The sequence below is a fragment of the Gigantopelta aegis genome, chromosome 6 (assembly GCF_016097555.1).
Source record: "Gigantopelta aegis isolate Gae_Host chromosome 6, Gae_host_genome, whole genome shotgun sequence".
Lineage (NCBI taxonomy): Eukaryota > Metazoa > Mollusca > Gastropoda > Neomphalida > Peltospiridae > Gigantopelta > Gigantopelta aegis.
This window is the reverse complement of record NC_054704.1, coordinates 46310696-46331872: the sequence shown is the minus strand read 5'-3', so window position 1 is coordinate 46331872 and position 21177 is coordinate 46310696. Positions and strand designations below refer to the sequence as shown.

The following is a 21177-nucleotide window of genomic DNA, read 5'->3' as shown; positions in this document are numbered from 1 at the left end:
GTTCTGTTTTGTTGGTGTTTGTTGGGTTTTTTTTTTTTTTTTTTTTTTTTTTTGTGGGTGATGCTGTTGTTGATTTAAAATCAATTATATACACAACTCTGATATTGATATATAATAAATTCAATAAGATTTTATTGATTTTTAGAAAGTTGGTGTAAATGGTGTGACTCAGGATTTCCATGGAATGTTTTGCAACATGGCCAAGGTGGTTGACAACAGTGGACTTGTGCCCATTATTCTTGCTTGCAGGACATATGCTCACTGTCAGGTATGGTGATTTTGTAAAATGTCATTTTGTTTGAGTTTTGATTAGGAGGTGGAGGATCAAAAGTGCAAAATGATGATTTTTTTTTTTTTTATACGCACGTTTCTGATGGGTCGTATTATGGTATGGCAGCGTCCTTCCGTCCGTACGTATGTCCAGACCATATCTTACATACAGGATCATCAAACCTCACATACAGGAACAACATGGGATGGCATTGTGTCGCATACTATTATTAGGTCACTGTGACCTACTTTTCATGGTTTACTGTACATAACAGTAAATTTTTGTCCGGACCATATCTTGCATACAGATGCATACTTGACCATCAAACCTCATATGTAGGAACAACTTGGGATGGCAGTGTTGTGTACTATTACTAGGTCACTGTGACCTACTTTTGACAGTCTAATGCACATAACAGTAAATCCTTGTCCGGACCATATCTTGCATACAGATGCATGCAAGACCATCAAACCTCACATGTAGGAACAACTTGAGATGGCAATGTGTTGCATACTATTACTAGGTCACTGTGACCTACTTTTCACGGTCTACTGCACATAACAGTAAATCCGTTATCCGGACCATATCTTGCATACAGATGTATACAGGACCATCAGACCTCACATGTAAGAACAACTTGAGATGGCGATGTATTGCATACTATTACTAGGTCACTGTGACCTACTTTTCACGGTCTACTGCACATAACAGTAAATCCTTGTCCAGACCATATCTTACATACAGATGCATACAGGACCATCAAACCTCACATGTAGGAACAACTTGAGATGGTGGTGTGTCACATACAATTACTAGGTCTCTGTGATACAAATAAATCAAATAATTTGTCTATATTATGACCATCATATGGTTTTCCATCAAACTAATTTAAAGCAAAACTAAAGTGACTTGATGAAGATGGAGTTATCTGTTATATGTTTACATTTCTCAACAACTGTTGAGATCATGTCATAATTGTATTTACTTGGCGAGCCTTGCAGTTGTTATTAAAATGAAGTCCAACAAATAACCTCATTGATAATTTGTTCATCTTAACTGAAATCAGATATTCTTTTATTATAAGGTACTTGTTTTCAAAATCTTGAATTGAAAATGTTTTAAAGTTATGTGGCAATCTGTGACACTTGCATAGCAAATTGCGATACAAAATTTTCCCTTACTTAGAATGTGTGGATTCAGATAATATTGTTTTTACCAAATGTTTGAGTAAAATGCTATTTAAAAAGGACATGTTCATTAATGGGGAATTCCTGTTTTGTAGAAATGTTCATACAGAAGCAGCGAGAAGAGTGAACAAGAGGCAGTGACAGCACTGTGGCAGTGTGGGCGAGATTTCATCAAGTTTCTCATCAATGACCTCAAGTCGGATGTCAGTGCCTTTGTGCACAAAAAGCACGATGCAGAAAATGAAAAGGACCAGGACCTTCATGATGGTATAGTTTTCAGTTTTTAAAATTGATTTAATACTTTTTTCTTTAAAACAAAATAAACATTTATTCCACATCATTGTTTACAAACACAGCCAGTGTTTGACATCTGATGACTAATGATTGATTCGTTAATCCATGTAGTGGTGTCATGAGATGAAACCAAATTTAACAAGAGTGCTAGATTTGACTAATTTCACTCAAGCTATTGTCTTTAAATAGGACTCTTTGATTGAGCTGTTTGAATATAACATAAATCTGGATTGCACAGATGTTAATTTGGACACAAATTCCACAACAGAATAATAATTTTTATAATATAAAGAAACATATGCTTAAAACACTGTTATTTTGAACATACAGTCAAACATCATTATTAGTCTTCTAACGGTCCAACCAGAGGACTACAGGTTTTGTCTTGGTCCTGTCTGTCTTTTTGTCTCCCATGTATAGTTTTCTATACTTTTTTTGCGATGCAGTGCAAACTGAAATTTTGTGCATAGCTTTATCGTGTGCTGTTACAGATGACGTTTGACTTTCATAGCCATTTGCCCATTTTTGACAGAGTTATGGCCCTTTAACTTTGGAGATACAAACATTCTGTTTATATCAACCCACTTTTTTCTCAAGATGTTTAGTTCTGTCCCTTCATTAAAATAAAGAAACTTGTTTGACTTGTTTGACTGTAGTTGTTTGGAAAGATTTTGTTTAAGGGCGTCCTCATTATGCAATTAGTCGCACCGACTTGTCGCACGTGATCGAACTGTACTGTGAGAATACACTAAGTTGGAACAACAGTCTTATATGCCCCCTTAAAGTATTTTATTTGACAGGTTTGAAGTCAGTGGTGCATTACCTAGCTGACGTTGACAGGTGTGAGTATGGAAACCTACGAGAAGACAGCGACCCAGTGTATCCATGTTTGCGGATGATACTAAAGTACAAACCAGATGTTAATGTCAGAGATATTGAAGGCCATACACCACTGACACATGCTGTGCAGAGGGGTAAAGAAATCCCAGCAGAAATATTGGTAAATATGTTGATGTATGACATCTTATTTGAGTCATATTTTTGGTTGTTTAAATTTAATAAATATATGTTATATTGGCTCTTAGGCCAGCTCCAATGCAATACTTTTAGCAAAGTTATTAAACATTGCTATATTTTTCATTCTAATTCAATCTGCATAAAACGCAAAATGTTTGATTGGCTAATAAAATCCATTTGAGACACTAAAACCAGCATTAACGTGTTAGAAATTTTGGGATAAAATTTTGTGACTATCAGTGGCAGATCCAGAAAATCCATTTAGGGAGGGCCCCAGTGACATGAGGTGGAATGCCAAGGAAACTTTGTGGGAGGTTTGGAGGGCGATTGTGAAAAAATGAAAATTAATACATAATATTAAACTATTGCAAAATGTAAGGGGGGCCCACCCTAGATCCGCCTCTAACTATTTAACCTAGTTGGACATGTTTACTTATAAAATCTCATCGCTGAATCTTTTATGAAGCAAAATGCATGTTTCTCAAAATTGTATGATGTAAATGCTGTTTATAAACATTTGTGTGATGCTGACAGGAATTCCAAGGTAAATAATGGCACCTATGAATCTTCGTTATTAAGCACCAATTCTCGAAATAAGTATTCGGAATAAGTGAAATCAGTAATAATGGTTGGCATTGTCATTATTAAAACAATAAAATACCAAATGAAATTAGGAGCACCAGTTATATTATACATATAAACATATATTTTGATCTGTTTGAGCTGTAATTATTTTTTAACGCGGATGACTTGAAACAGGATGGTAGTGATCAGGTTTTTGTTAATGCTGCTTTTAATGGATTTATTAGAATAGGCATGACTTGTATTTGACCATTTGTGGACATAAAGTAAAGTAAAGTTTGTTTTATTTAACGACACCACTAGAGCACATTGATTTTTTATCTTATCATCGGCTATTGGATGTCAAACATATGGTCATTCTGACACTGTTTTTTAGAGGAAACCCGCTGTCATCACATAAGCTACTCTTTTACGACAGGAAGCAAGGGATCTTTTATTTGTGCTTCCCACAGGCAGGATAGCACAAACCATGGCCTTTGTTGAACCAATTATGGATCACTGGTCGGTGTTAGTGGTTTACACCTACCTATTGAGTTGGTATCTGGATTAAAAATCCCATGCCTCGACTGAGATCCGAACCCAGTACCTACCAGCCTGTAGACCAATGGCCTAACCACGACGCCACCAAGGCCGGTATTTGTGGACGTTTTACTGTCACAAATATCTGTTTTAAGTCTCCGCTTCACATTGCTGGTAAAACTCAATCATAGTTGTACATGTGCAGTAAAACCCCTCTAAACCGGACACCTTTGGGACCAAGACAAATGTCAACTTTTAAGAGGGATCTGGTTTAGAGAGGTTAAGTTCTGTACTGGTTTTTAAAAATGGACTCTGTATAACGTTCTCTGACACCATATAACCATAAATAAAATGTGTTGAGTGCATCATTAAATAAAACATTCCGCTTTACAAAGGGTCTGGTCTTGAGAGGTTTCATTGTACACACGGATCAGAAATAAAAGTTGTAATATTGATTAACGGTTGTTGTCTATAAACTATCAAAACACATTTCTCTCTAATGTGACGTATTCAAAAACAAATTCTAAGGAAAAACCCCAGAATGACTTTTATTTGGGAAAATATAGTGTGTAAATGATTCTAGGTTTTGAATAGTATTTACCAGTATATCATAATGGGAATGCTATTTTTAAATTTGCTTTAATTTGATGGCAATATAGAGAATACTACATCAGAAGCCATTAGATACGATTTAGGCAACAAACAAAAAAAAAAGAAAAAAAAAGTTGGTCTCTGGTCAGACCAAAGTTCCAGAATTGATGTGGCAATGCAGCTTTTTAAAATTTTATTTTATTTATTTGCACAGAAAAGGTGGATATATATAGTTTATTTACGTGCTCCTCATCTGTCTTTGTCCATCCTCAATGGCCATGGTGCCCCCTCCTTTGCCTTGGTACCCTAAATATTTTTCTAAACAATAGCATGTTGGGTTCTGTACAGTTCACAGGTTACTCCTACAAAAGCGCTGACCAGTGACCAGAAATTAATTTTCTGTGGCCTTATCTTTGGCCTTAAAATGTATCTAACAAGTAAAAGCGAATTGGATATATTTTTAAACAACAAGTTGTAAGATAAATTGTATCTAACGGACATGAACGTAGTATTCTATTTCTTACGTATCCTCAAAAACTAGGTTTTAAGTAAATTTTAACATCTTTTTTAACTAAAAGCTATTTACAGTGCTTGTAGTTAACTTACACCTCACAGACACATGATTGTCAGGTTAACTATACGTTACCGTAATCGATTTCGATCAAGCTGGGTTTTTTCAATGAATTGTATGGCATTGGTGACCTGGTCATCACCTATTAATTAACTCTTTATTACATTTTTTATTAAAACTATTGATTTTCCATTATTTTTATTAATTTTATTTTGTTTATTTAAAGGAGAGGACAATTAAGGCATTTGGCCTGGTATGCATATTCAACGATATATAATGCACATTATTGCTTAATATCAACATGTATGATCGTATAGTTAATTAATAAAACGATTAAATGTGACGGCTATTATATATAACGGGCGCAGACATTTTGTACCATCTCAGTGAATACACCCTCTGGCGAGCTGGTGGTTACGTAATACTTAACGCGTCACGTCAGGAATGAGCCTTAGGACTAGAGAAACACAATTGATCTACCCGGTTTTTACGGGATGATAAATAGTCATACATTGCAATGTTCTGTAATAATACACATCCCAGTAAGCCAGCAATAAGTATATCCAGCACTATATATATATTATTTTTCAATACAAAATAAAATACCATTGTCAAAGTGGCTACACAACAAGTCGAAACAATTAACAATGTTTTGCCCATGCATTAACCTACGTACTGAAATGATACACGGAGTGTTTTCTTAGTTAGTTGGTATATGCTGTTAGTTGCTTCTACGTGTGATTCCTGATTGGCAGGTGTCTATTTGATTGGTAACCAGATGAGCCAATTAACTGACGCTGTCTAGACACAAAAATACATACTGGTATTGTGGAATATTACCTGTCGCCCCTAAAATTGTAATGGACTTGGTTTATTACTGTAAATAGTTCTGTAAAACTATTGATTAAGTAAATTTTTCCATCTAAAACCACAGAACTGACCAATTACGTAGTCCCAAAGAAAGAAAATTATCACTTGCGTATTGTGGGTTGTCGTTTTTGCATTGTGCATTTTTCCTTTGGATTATTAAACAGAGAAAAATACTATAACCCCATTTTGTTCCGTTAATGCAACTTGAAATATATTTAGTTAAATAGTTTATTATATTCTTACGTCATTTATGCTGTTTTACAAGTCAGGTTGATCAAAGAAAAGCGCCTTGTCGAAAATTACTGCTTTTGTTTACACTGTACATACAGGAGATGGTCAGGAGCTGACGTCACTTCGACTCAAGCTATCCCACCGGACGTCACAAAAACAAAACAAAATGGCTGCCCCCAATTAGCAGGAATAATCAGGGTTTTTTATTAACTCTAAAATTACGCGTTTTTCATTTGCTAAAGTGTCAGTATGTGTTGGTGGTCCGGGTATGCATCTTTCCAACACATAAGGCTCTTGTTTGAGTTTTCCCTACCTTTAATGGAAAGCATTGATTGCATTTTTTCTTTTTTTTAGTTGATGGAAGGCAATGCAGATCCAGACAGTTTCTATATGACAACCATAAAGGAAAAAATAATTAATCTTCCAGTAGTAATTCTGGCTGCTGTGTAAGTTGGTGATTTGTTCCTGCCGGCCTCGCTGGTGTCGTAGTTAAGCCATCGTACATAAGGCTGGTAGATATTGGGTTTGCAGCCTGGTACCGGCTCTCACCCAGAGTTAGTTTTAATTACCACTACACCACTAACCACTAACCACTAACCCACTGTCCTAGACAGATAGCCCATATAGGTGAGATTTGTTCCCAGGACAACATGCTTGAACCTTAATTGGATATAACCATGAAAATAAGTTGATATGAAAATGTTTCCTACTAGAATCACATGACAGGGGGCATCCAGGATTTTTTTCTTCGTAAAGTGGAGGGTGGGCCACAAAATTATAAAATGGGCAGCGAGATCTATAAAGAAGTTGGAAGTGGGGAGGGTAGGGTGGTCATGTTCCCCAGAAAAGTTTGAATTAAAGATGCCGAGAGATGAGTTTTGGGGGCTATTTAGTGTTGTATATTGTGGATAATGAATAAAACTGAAAAAGTAATTGAAAAGAGCACTTGAAATAGGTGGGGAGGGGGATCATGGGACCTCTGTCACTCAATCACTGAAACGGTAATATTAAAACCACATGCATTTAACATAAATAAAAAATACATTTACACAAAAAGAATGAAGTCAGTGTAGCCGAGTTTTAAATCTATTTAAATGACATTATTATTGTAAAAACAGTTTAATTTATATTTTGTTTTAATAGTTTTGTTAAAGTTTGTTTTGTTCAGTGGCATGATTATTAATCATTGGCTATTGGATGTCAAACATTTGGTTATTTTGCCAAATAGTCTTAGAAAGAAAACCCGCTACATTTTTCCATTAGTAGCAAGGGATTTTTTATATGCACCAAAGTTAAAGTTTGTTTTGATTAACGACACAACTAGAGTACATTGATTAATTAATTAATTTAATTAATTAATTAATGTCAAACAGTTGGTAATTCTGACTCATTGTCATTAATATTTCCTAATGCAGCAAGGGATCTTTTATATGCATTTTCCTACAGACAGGAATGCTCATACCACGGCCTTTGACCAGTTGTGGTGCACTAGTTGGAACAACAAAAAACCCCAATCATTTGAATGAATCCACTGAGGTGGTTTGATCCTGTTACGGAAGCACTGCAGCCGAGACTCAACTGACTGAGCTAAATTCCACTCCTTTGACAGGATAGAGAGGATAGCACAGCCTTTTATATATCAGTCATGGCGCACTGGCTGGAGCGAGAAATAGCCTATATTTAAACACTTTTCATATAATAACCTCAATAGTTTTGTTGTCTTCAGACGTTTTTTTATACCTACATTTAAAATGTTTGATGTTTTAGTCTTAATAATTTTGTCTTCTAAGTATTTAAAAAAAATATATAAATGGATTTAAAAACATTAAGGTTTTGCATGAGCTTTAATGTATGAGACACTTTTGATTTTTGATGTCTGTTGATTTAACAGGGATGGCAACCACAAGATGATGGAATGTTTGATTAGGTGTGGAGCAGACGTGAACGCTATGGACCCTCGAGACCAATCATCAAGCCTGCACCATGCCATCACCATGGGACATGGATCAGAAGGTTTCTTGAATGTTATACATTTTAGCCCTATTTACTTTAACTTAGTATATTTAAATGCAGAGTGTTTATCAGTAGATAGCAGGCAGTGCAGTCTATTTTTTCATGCATACATTTGTATACTTCACTGCACTCAGCGGACATGATCACCTATTTTCCTAAAATAATGTCATTAATTCAAACATTCTTGGGAAAGATCTGGCTGACCCAGTAGCTAACAATATGCCGAGATGTCTTTCAATCAGTTATTCATTTACATTTCTTTTCGTGCTTATATCCAATTAATGTTCAAGCACATCTCAACTATCTGGGCTGTCTGTCCAGGACAGAGGGTTAGTATTTAGTGTTTAGTGGTTAATGAGAGGGAAGTTGGTGTAGTGATCTTATACCTAGTCATCAAGTCGTTAAAATCACTCTGGGTGGGAGCCGGTGCTGGGATGCGAACCCAGTACCTACTAGTTGGTTAGTAAGTAGTTAGTTGTTGGTGGTTAATGAGAGGGAAGTTGGTGTAGTGGTCTTACACCTACTCATCGAGTCGTCAAAATCACTCTGGGTGGGAGCCGGTGCTGGGATGTGAACCCAGTACCTACTAGTGTCAAGTCCAATGGCATAACCATTACACCACTGAGGTCGGTTTGAGGTGAGTTAGTACTCATTCAGCAGCTAATAATATGCTGAAGTGTCATTTAATCAATCATTCCTGTTAACTCTCCATTGTTGCAGCCACTATGAAGATGCTGAGTATACTGGTAGATGGAGGGGCCACAGTGAACATGGTGGATGACCACAAGAGAACGCCGCTACATCTCGCTGTAAACCTCAATCCAGGACACATGGACAGCAATTTTGACATTGAAATTTTCCTCATGAAACACCAAGCCAATCTGAATCTCCTAGATATTCGAGGAAGACTGCCATTGCACTATGTGTTTGTCAAGAGGAAAAAGTAATAATAATAATTCTGAATATTATTTTGAGACAGTAACAGTCAGTACAAAATGTTGTGCCTTTTTATAACTTTGATTGATCTACAATCTTGTATTTTATAAAAACAAAGCATAATGCAAGAAATGTATAAGAGGCCATGGTGATAGATATAATACTAATAACATTTGAAAAAGTATTTTTAAAGGTGAATGTTCAATACAAAAGACGGGCAAGACAAACTTGTAATAATAATTATTATAAAAAATATCTTTTTTTTAATAAATGTATTGTACAAGGAAGTAAATAATGAAAGGTATATTTAAAAAAAGTTAAAACATTGATTTATAAATAATGTGGCAAATGTATGAAATAGTATCTGGATGGTAGTATTTATTACATACATATTCAATCTTACTATAGTGATAAAGACATTTTCAAACCATGTGATAAATTTATTTTGTATTACACATATGTTCAATCTGGACTGGAACTTTTAAATGGGGAATTCCCTTTTTATTTTTTACTGGAGTTTAGTACCATTTTGTTACTTATGTCATATGATTTACAAATTACATCAAATTATATTATATAAGATTGCCGCAGAGTATGATTTGTAACATTAAGTAAATCCATGAAAGGAGTATATATCACAGATTAAAAAAAGTGTAGTTATGACGTTAAGATCAAAAACTGTTCTTGTAAAAAAAACAAGTAAAAGAAGATATGTAATAAATACAGAACTTCATATACGTTGTTTTCGCTTTCTATTTATTACACTTGTTTAGTTTGCGCAAGAACATAGCATCCGACAGCTGCATGTTCTCGTGGTTAATATTCTTGCATAAAATAATCTCTGTATGTGAAGTTTTGGATATTTATTCATATTTGTTGATGCTTTAAATGTGTCACATCATTTGTGGCTAAGGGGCGGGACGTAGCCCAGTGGTACAGCGTTCGCTTGATGTGCGGTCGGTCTGGGATCGATCCCCGTCAGTGGGCCCATTGAACTATTTCTCACTTCAGCCAGTGCATCAAAATCTGTGGTATGTGCTATCCTGTCTATGAGATGGTGCATATAAAAGATCCCTTGCTACTAATGTTAAAACGTAGCGGGTTTCCTCTCTAAGACTATATGTCAAAATTACCAAATGTTTGACATCCAATAGCTGATGATTAATAAATCAATGTGCTTTAGTTAAACAAAACAAACTTTTCATATGTGGCTAGTTTTACATTTATTTATAATAAATAACTACAAATTGATCAATCCCAGACATAATCTTAGCATATAATGAATAACTTAGGAATATAAAAATTGTAAAATGCTTAATTATACACTGTTCAGTGTGACTGGATTCATGCTTTTCACATTGTAACAAATCGTGAAATTCACTAAATTGTATATTGGATAGGCCTGCCAGACACAAATTGAGTTGCACAAAGATGGCAAATTTGTTGAAAATATCCACCTGGTGTAACTTTATGTTCACCTCAAATGAAAGTGTCCAATTTTGTCAGTCATCCACTAAATATTTTCCAATAAAAATCTTCTTTTTTTTCACTACCATTAGATTAATTAATTTAGTTGTAATTTTTTGGGGGTATATAGGAATGGTTTTTAAATAATATAGGTGGGAATCTGATATTATGCAACTTAGGTAAGGTCAGGTTAGGTCAGGTCAGAGGGTTTTATTTGCACATTCAGAACAAGCTGTTGTAGCACACGCCTGTCATGGGTGTAGGTGTCGACTTTTGGCGGCTCTTCCATCCAGGACAGGAAAGAGTTTGGTGGGATGGGAGAGGGGATCACCCGCGCTGGCACAAGCAGCCCGATCAAGGTCGGTAGTGGGCATAGGTGGATTATGCAACTTTGAGATATCACATTTAAGATGTCATAAAATAGTTCACGACTTTCATAGAAATGGTATGACATGCAAGCTAGTGTAAGATATTGCTCATGTCATAACAATCATTCAGTATCTAACTAGTGTAATATTGGTGTGACGTGAGCGTGACTTAGATCACTTGCTGACCCAATTCTTAGAAAAATAATTTGTAGTAGGTCTCAACATCTGCTTACTTCTGCGTTGCGGCTTGTTTGCAGTTGGTTTGTAATAAATAAAATACTAAACTAGCTTGCATGTCATACCATTTCTATGAAACTTGTGAACAGTGTTGGTATCTGACTCGTTTTCGCTCGTCAGATACCAAAACTGTCCACTCATTTCATAAAAATGGTATGACAGGCAAGCTCGTTTAGTATTCTATATTTATAAGGAAAGAAACTTGCTGACCCAATTTGTAAAAAAATAACGTGTGGTAGGTCTCAACATCTGTTTACTTCTGCATTGCAGCTTGTTTGTATTTGGTTTGTAATAAATAAAATACTAAACTAGCTTGCATGTCATACCATTTCTATGAAACTCGTGAACAGTGTTGGTATCTGACTCGCTTTTGCTCATCAGATACCAAAACTGTCCACTCATTTCATAAAAATGGTATGACAGGCAAGCTCATTTAGTATTCTATATTTTATAAGGAAAGAAACTTTGACATTAGTAAACTTATAAATATACTGTACCTAGTATTAAAATCTGTGATTTACTCATTGTTTTATTTTCAGTCACTCTGACAGTTCTGAAGATGACCCAGTTGATCTGTGTCGTTTAATCGTCAGTAATATGAAGGCCTCTGAACTCAATGTCAAGGACAAGTTTGGCCAGACATGCCTACACAGAGCAGCTTTCAAGGGAGGTAAAATCAGCTGCATGTACTTGATGCAGGTGTGTATATATTAGAGATTATAAGACTCCATCATATGTGGTCATGTGGGATAGAAAAAGTACACCTGAGGTGGTGGAAATTTCAACCTGGGACGAGGCTTACCAAGTCCCATGGTCGAAATTTTTACCATTGAGGGTGTTCTTTTTTCTATCCCACATGACCACATATGATGGGAGTCTTCTTCTCTCATTCATTCAGTAAATAAACCATTATTTTACACCAATAGACAAAGATGGCTGAACAAGTAACTTTTTTATTTGACCATTTTATTATAAATAAACCACACTATCTTATTATCGTGTTTGTTTCATGTGTTAAATAAAATTTAACACTACAAATTGACAAGATAGCTTTTATAATGAAGGTTTTAGTAACAAAATATTAATTTAAAACTCTGTTTAATGACCTCATGTCACCATCGCACATTAATATGACGTCATATATTACCAACGACGTCATGTTAAAGAAGTGCGCGTGATATCCCATGTAGGATAGAAATTTCTTACATAGCTTTCTTTCATGGGATAACTATGTCCTATATAGCTGAGGATGAGAGAATATAAGAGATATGTATAATCAGGAATCATGTATTGTTCCTGAAAATATCAGGAATTATGTGTAATGTCTGATTCACTCAGGAATTTTTCAGGCAACGTATTGTCTCGCGATTCACTACGCAAATTTCAGAGATTGCTACACAATTTCGAAACATTAAACAGTAGTTGCTAATCAATTTTCAATTGACTAGAAATATCGCTAATCAAGATTTTGAAAACAAAATGTTCCCCGTTATTCATAATAAATGAAAATTCCAGTGGTTATACATATTAATTTTTATATTTTAAGCAATGAAATTATACATATTTTACAAAATAATTTTTAAGTGGCAGCATGGCTAAATGAACAATTAGCATATGTGATTGTTAATCATTTTACATAAGTCGTTTGGGATAATCCATAGGATATTATGAAAAAAGTGACAACAGCCATTATAATAACAATCATAATGTTGTTGTATTTGATTGCATTTTAAAATTTATTAAAACAAGGACTTGTATTCATGTTTATGTAGTATGAATATATTAAAACTATATACAATAGATCTTCTTTATAGGGCCATCTACTTAATAAAAAATGTTCTGTGATTAGTTTGTCAAGTCAGTGTCATTGTCAGCCAAAACATTTTCCACGGGTTTATATCATGTGGGATAATTGCATCATATAAAATCTTTTTTTTTTTTTTTTCAAATTTAGAAAGGATTGAAGATTGATGTAAAAGATAATGATGGCAACACACCTTTAGCAATGGCCATGTTGGGTTCCCATGACAGGTATAGGCTTTTCACTGTTATTAACTCACTTTTCTCGTGTCAGCATAGAGTATTATTATGACTAAAAGTTAAAGTTTGTTTTGTTTAATGACACCACCAGAGCACACTGATTTATTATGCATATCGGCTATTGGACGTCAAACATTTTGTAATATTGACATATAGTCATAAAGAGGAAACCCGTTACATTTTTCCATTAGCAGCAAAGGATCTTTTATATTATGTACTTTCCCACAGACACGAAAGCACACACCATGACTTATGACCAGTTGTGGTGCACTGGTTGGAACGAGAAAACCCCCCCCAATCACTTGAATGGATCCACCAAGGAGATTTGATCCTGCGATGCAAGCTCTCAACCGACTGAGCTAAATCTTGCTCCTTATTTTAACTGGGTGGGATATAGCTCAGTGGTAAAGCGTTCGCTTGATGTGTGGTCGGTCTAGGATCGATCCTCGTCGGTGGGCCCATCGGGCTATTTCTCGTTCCAGCCAGTGCACCACGACTGGTATATCAAAAGCCGTGGTATGTGTTATCCGGTCTGTGGGATGGTGCATATAAAAGATCTCTTGCTACTAATCGAAAAGAGTAGCTCATGAAGTGGCGGCAGCGGGTTTCCTCTCTCAATATCTGTGTGGTCCTTAACCATATGTCCGATGCCATATAACCATAAATAAAATGTGTATAGTGTGTCGTTAAATAAAACATTTCCTTTCCTTTCCTTACTGTAACTAATATCTTATGGTTTAATACATAAAAATTGGCATCTTAGTTTTAAGGACAGTGTGCTGGTGTGAAGGGTGTTGTTCATTGGCAATTTGCAGGATTGATAATTTTCTGCTGATTTTTGTTTTGCTCATGAATAATTTAAATAGAATCACTGTTGAACTTTTCTAAGACTGCTAAAAAGTTTATATAAAATGCATTTTGACTGACTGATATTAATTACTAAGTAACTCAGCAATGATAGTGCTAGGCTTTGAGTTTTCTAGTCAGGTAATATCTTTGTCCTTAGCTGAGTTATTAAAATTACCAAGTAACTCAGCAATGTGATAGTGATATGCATTGAATTTACTAGCCAGGTAATATCTTTGTTCTTAGCTGAGTTATTAATTACCAAGTAACTCAGCAATGATAGTGATATGCTTTGAGTTTACTAGCCAGGTAATATCTTTGTTCTTAGCTGAGTTATTAGACTTAGGTGCAGTGGTTAAGCCATCATACTACAGGCTGGTATGTACAGGGTTCGCAGCCCAGTACCGGCTCCCACCCAGAACGAGTTCTTAAGGGCTCAGTGGGTAGGTGAAAGGCCACTACACCCTCTTCTCTCTTATAACCACTAACCAACTAACCAACTGTCCTGGACAGACAGCCCAGATTGCTGTGGCATGTGCCCAGGAGTGCTTGAACCTTAATTGGATATAACAGCCCTTGAATGAAATTTGGACAAGTTTGCTACGGCAGTTAAGTGCCGTCGCAAATCAATTTTGCAACAGCACTACGGCGGCAATTTTAAAGAAAAGATTAATGCTGTCAAAATTATTCATCTATGATCCACTGCAGTAATAATATGCTAAAAGATGACATCTCATCTTTACTTTAGTATGCTTCTATACTGGAATAAACCGATTTATATTAACTGAGGAAACTTTGGGCCACACTAGATTATAAATAATTTTTTCTGGTATCTGTAATTGGACAGAGTTCAGAGAAAAATGCCTAAAGATTTTTCACCACTCTCAGATTTGCAACGGCAATGAACTGCTGTCGCAAATCAATTTTGCGATAGGTTTTGCAACGGCATTGCCGATTGCCGCCGCAAATTTCGAGGACTGATATAAGCACGAAAATAAGTTGAAGTGAAATGAGTTATTAGTCTCCTACTGGTCCAACTAGAGGGCACTGTTGGTTTCATCTCTCTGCTTCTGTCCACCTGTCTGTCTTTCTGTCCACCTGTCTGTCCCACATATAGTATTTTAGGTTTCTTTTTTCACAATGCCTTGATACATTTTGTATATAGCTTTATCATGTACTGTTACAGATCAAGTTTGACTTCCATGGCCAGGGTCTCTGCCAGAAGGTAAAACGGGTATAGCGCCATACCCAAATGTTTTGCAGATTTAATTTTTTTGAAGTTAACCTTTTGGCAAAATTAATGACTCTTATCATTACTGTATGATTTTCTTAGCCTTAACCCTAAACTTAACCCATTTTCTTTCTGGGGGAGGCCCCCCATACCCCTGTTGACTGGTTGCATTCAATTCCATAGCGCCATACCCAATAATTTCTTTCTGGTAGAAACACTGATGGTGATTTACCCATTTTTCAAAAGTTATGGCTCTTGAATTTAACTAATATGATAATTTGTTTTCAATACTTTTTGTTTTCACAACGACTCGAGATATTGAGCTGAAATTGTGTGCATAGCTTTAATACGTACTGATACAGATCAAGTTTGACTTTGTAACTTGCATAATCGGAGTCTTTATTAGTGACAATACCTTAAGTGAAACCTGTCTAATCTGGCAACCTCTGTATACCAACAGCTGTGCTGCAATACTCATTCAAAATGGGGCATCAGTAAAAGACCCCATATACAAAGTAACTGGCAAGCAAACTATGCCTGATCATTCAGACAGTGAAAATGAATCTGACATAGATGAGGATGAGCATGATGGAGCCCGGAACAAGAACGAAAAAGTTGAACAAAAACCTGTTTGGAAATGGAAGCCATTGCATCAGTCAAAAGTGGTAGAAGATTCCGAAAAAACTCCATTGTTTGAGGTAAATATTTTGATTAAAAGGTGTTGTTATAAAAAAACAACTTTACTTAACTTTTATTAAATATAGGAATAGTTGGAGGTAATTGTGTTTGAGATCAGTTTTAGTTTTAAAGTCGCAATCCCTAGTTTCAACTCATGAAAATGGATACTAAGTTTGGTTAATCTACAAACCTGTAACACTTTTGAATAAAGTTACAAAAGAGTGAAACAGGAGTCTTGTGATGTTGAAACGGAAAAATACTCTTAAAAATAGCTGTTACGTCTCAGAGGTATGTACATTTTTTTAAAATATGAAAATGCATTTTGTGGTATTAGAGGGGCAGGACGTAGCCCAGTGGTACAGCACTCGCTCTATGCATGGTCGGTGTGAGATCGATCCCCATTTGTGGCCCCATTGTGCTATTTCTCATTCCAGCCAGTGCACCACGACTGGTATATCAAAGGCCATGGTATGTACTACCCTGTCTGGGTGCATATAAAAGAGCCCTTGCTGCTAATCGAAAAGAGTAGCCCATGAAGTGGCGACAGCAGGTTTTCTCTTTCAATATCTGTATGGTCCTTAACCATATGTCTGACACCAAATAGCGGTAAATAAAATGTGCTGAGTGCGTCGTTAAATAAAACATTTCTTTCTTTTGTGGTATTAGAAACACCAAGATAACCAGAGACTCTTCAGATGTATGGAAATTGATAATCGGGACAATAAAATCTGAGTAATGTCTGATTTCACTGATCAAAAATAGCTCTAATAATAAAAAATAAACTAATGTTTAAACAATAGGCTCTGTCACTTTTAAGTTTTCTACTTTTTGATGCCAGGAGCATTCTAATTATGCATCATTGATTTAGATTTAATTTTTTAATCTAATATCATTTGACTGGAATATATGATTTTACTTGATGTGTTGAGACATTGTTTGCACCTGTTACCAGCTTGTATGGACAAATAATAATTTTTATCCAGGTTTTGAACTATGCTGTATTTTACAGGTAGACATTTATATGGTTTTGTTGTCTGTTTGACACTGATATTTCATTTTAGAATAACAGGAAGACTCATGACAAACTGATTATGGTGCAATATTTGAAATATTTATAATGGGACAGAGTAATGTTATTGTCTGTAAGACCTTAATAATGTATTCTTGAAATATTGCAACATTTACATGATTTTTGTTGTTTGTGTGATGATACCGGTAATATTTTATCCTAGAATAAACTCAAACCCTGCATTTAAGAAAATTTCCACAACTAAGAACATGATGTGAAACATTTTTCTAATATACATGTAGTCCATTGCAAAATTAGTGCCACGGATAATAAAACATTTCATGGCATTGCTGATTGCCATGGACAATTGCAGGGGTTGAAACTGAAGATTCACTTAACAAACTGATTACCGTATGCTGCAATATTTTAAATAGTTAAAATGGAATAGTATTATATTATTTTGTTGTCCGTATATAAACAAATATATAAATAACTATAATTTGATAGATGGCAGTCAGAGAGGAGATGCAAGGAGTGTGTTTTCTTGTCAGTGAGAAGTCTGGGGTCAAATTGGCTGATGCTGTTGAGGTACATTTAGTTTATGAAATATATAATTAAAACAACTTTCATAACAGACTGCCTGTATTTAGTTTATGAATAAAAGTAACATATGGTTTTAAACATGTTAACTAACTTTACACAAACACTCTTTCTCCTTCCAATTCAGTGTTTTTAAACGTAATCTGAGATGTTTTAATGTCTCTTTATTTACACATTTATTATTTTTTAAATTTGTTTTGGTTTTCAAATACCAAAGAAACAAATAAAAAGTACAGACAGAAAACCCAGTGTTAGTAGAATGATCTCATGACGACAGTGAAGAGGGGTTTTCACAGGAGCGTTATTTAATTGTACAAGGGGAAGTGGTTTTACCATTACAAAACACAATATGGAAGCAGAAGGATACAAGATGGACATATTTTATGTTACCTAATAGAGCGACACTTAATAACAGGAATAGAAAGTGTAAAAAAAATTTGAGGGAAGATTAAAAACTGAAGAGGTTTTCTTGTAAATAGGATTTTTCACAAATAATTTACTTTTTGACACTTAATTACCATGAGGTAAACAGTACTGCCAAAACCAATACAAAACAGATGCTTTTCGAGGATTTTTTAATTGGGTGTAGGGGGTAACATTAATGTAATGTAATTTGGTGGCATTAAGAAAGAAGACTCTCACATTATATACAAAGGCAACATAAATAATTGAGCCCCTCAAACATCGATGCAAAGCAGTGTTTAGAAGAGAGAAAAATCCACAAATTTATTAAGTTTACCTTTAGATGCTTTAATGAATTTTAAAAGTTTATTTATAAGTTTATCACATCACAGACTGTTTAATCTATGGCTTTGTCTTGATTTTCAGATTGGGTTGAAACTTCAGAAATATAATGTAGTGTTGAGACTCATTTCAACGACTGTTAACCTTGCACCGCTAAAGGAAAAACGCAAACATGGACGAAATTTGCTTCATATACTTGCACTCACTACATTGAGATTTGATCATCTCACTGAAAAGGTTAAACACTTTATTTGGCTATAATTTATTTTTGTATTTAGTATATAGACTGTAACAGTTGTATATGAAACCAGGGCTCGAACTTAAAGGTGGCAACGACGGCAATTGCCGTCGGTGACATATAGATTGCCGTCGGTGACATATAGATTGCCGTCAGTTGGGGGCATCACCGATGGCACTTTTGTGCTGCCAGAAAAAAATTACTGCCGTCGGTAAAGCTCAACAACGACAAAATGTATAAATGTGTATGAACATTATCTGCCAGTATTTAATACGGACGTTTGGATCTTTGTGGGAGTTAATGGGCATTTAGTTAATACCACACAATGGAACTACAGTGAAACCTCTCAAAACCGGACCCTCTATAAACCAGAATTCTTCCAAAACCGGACATTTTTCAGTCCTTTTTTAAAAAGCAGTACAGAAAATAACCTCTCTAAACCGGATACCTCTTAAAACTGGACATTTTACTCGGTCCCAAGGGTGTCCGGTTTAGAGGGGTTTCACTGTATATTTACTATTTAGTCATGCGCATACTCTATGTTGTTGTATAATATATGTTATATATTTTGCCTGCTCACGTTCGTGTTATGCCACCACTTTTCACATTTGGCAGCCCCATTTGTTTTACTGCGCCTCTCTTTATTTTTCGGCATCCTGTTATAATTTACAGCACCCAGCTCCGCTATTTCAAAATGCACACTTTTATTCACACTGCAAAACATCGATCAGTCTATACACTGGACATCAAAGGAAACAAGCCACATTGTGCATGAAAGTGCAATTGACGAAAAACTTCAGTAGCTTACGGCAGTTACCGTAACGTGATTTAACACTATTTTTTTAACAGCTTCTGTTGTGTCCCATACCAGTATCCATTTGTATGTTGATACACACAATAACAGTTATATTTTATTTTATCAATGAAAACATTTTATTTTTATCATTTCGGCAATCTCTGACTGAAAAAAAAGAGAGTTATTTGGCGTCAAATTTGTCACGTGATATTTTAACCTCAACTGCAGATTTAATTGGTCATAACTGATGATTTTTACTTACTGTCATTTGTTTATTCAGCAATTCTTTATAAAATATTAGAAACGTTTAATTTAAAAAAAAAAAAATGTGTTAATATAAAAAAAAATTGTTTGGGAGGGGGATATCACCACTTATAAAAAACGAAAATGTAGTGTTCATTATTAAAATCATTTATCTTGGGTGCCAAGTAATATATACACCACCTTTACAATAATGAAACTACTTTTTATCAGCTGGCAATATCAATACGATCAATTTACTTGGTAAAGATGGAAATAAAAAGAACAGGAAAATGTTATCCCACAGTAGGTGATCGCTTAAAAAAATTCTTTATTATTTTTCAGATATCTTAAAATCTTTATTAAAATAATATTAAAACTTTGATCGGTTTAGTAAAACGAATACCCATGAATGTCACACCGACACTCTGTTTTAACTGAACTATGTTTTAACCAACAGTGCACAAAAAATAAGGCAGCTTGTACATCGTACCAACTTTTCAGTACCAGATACTGAGGGGCAAAATAAGGGATAGGTATTTCTACAGTCGAGCGACATACAACAATATATGGTAACCAAACGTGGTTGTTGTTTTTTTGCTTTTCAGTTTTTTAGTTTACTGTTTTATTTAAATGGTGGGGTGGGGGGATGCATAACCATCCTCCTTTACTTTTCACCCAATGAGAACACTATACAATTTAATGTCATCTATAGAACAATTTTCATGTCATATTCACTGAAAACTTGGGTAACTTCATCTCAGAAACACCAGGTTCCGTTAAATGTTAGCTTATGTCAGTAGTCCATGATTCCATTTATAATAAACTCTTGTTTATTGAAGTTTATTGACATAAACTGAAGAAATTTGACTACATGTACATACTGTATGATACAGAAAAATAACGTTTCAGTCAAATTGAATTGCAAAAGTCAGTTTTAAAAAATTGTCTTCGGCATACTCAAAATTGTTGTCAGTGGGCCCTTTCACTGATGGCAATTTATTTGTTTAATTGCCGTGGGTGATAAATTCTTAAGTTCGAATCCTGGAAACAATTATTAAATAAGCTGTTTTACTTTAATTTTAAAATAATGTTTTTCAAGAACAGCAGATTCTAGTTTTTCCTACATCTTAAACTAACTCATACAAATACATTTCAATTTTCAAGCATAATGTTTTCTTTTTCTTTTTCCATTATTTTTTACTTCTTTCAACCTAATATTTCAAAATGAAATAAAATACTGACTGAATAGCACCATGCTTAAATGGTGATTCAGAAGTGGTTTACAGCCAGCTTCACACATCCCTTATTAATCTGTCTTATCTAGTTTTCTATATATACCAACACATTTTGTCAGTCTTCCTTCAATCCAGATAAGACAATTTTATTTTAAAATTACAGCAAGTTTATTTATGCTTCAGGTTGTAAACACACTGGTTAATGTGGGTGAGGGATGGGGATGTGACAATTTACAGTGGGTAGATTTATTTACTGTCTTGTTTGTTTCTTTGTTTATGCTTCAGGTTGTAGACACACTGGTTAATGTGGGTAGGGGTGGGGTTGTGGGATGTGACAATTTACAGTGGGTAAATTTATTTACT

General features: G+C 34.9%; 1 protein-coding gene across 1 annotated transcript in view; it reads left to right on the top strand.

Annotated features, from left to right (window-relative positions):
- LOC121375518 (poly [ADP-ribose] polymerase tankyrase-like) overlaps positions 1 to 21177 on the top strand; it is a 91044-nt gene that overhangs the window by 38690 nt on the left and 31177 nt on the right. Inside the window, exons 24-34 of the mRNA XM_041503008.1 lie at positions 146 to 268; positions 1554 to 1725; positions 2553 to 2752; positions 6488 to 6579; positions 8025 to 8146; positions 8867 to 9089; positions 11694 to 11853; positions 13109 to 13185; positions 15732 to 15969; positions 17466 to 17546; positions 18387 to 18539. Of these exons, the coding sequence (XP_041358942.1) occupies positions 146 to 268; positions 1554 to 1725; positions 2553 to 2752; positions 6488 to 6579; positions 8025 to 8146; positions 8867 to 9089; positions 11694 to 11853; positions 13109 to 13185; positions 15732 to 15969; positions 17466 to 17546; positions 18387 to 18539 (1641 nt within the window). The remainder of the gene's footprint in view (positions 1 to 145; positions 269 to 1553; positions 1726 to 2552; positions 2753 to 6487; positions 6580 to 8024; positions 8147 to 8866; positions 9090 to 11693; positions 11854 to 13108; positions 13186 to 15731; positions 15970 to 17465; positions 17547 to 18386; positions 18540 to 21177) is intronic.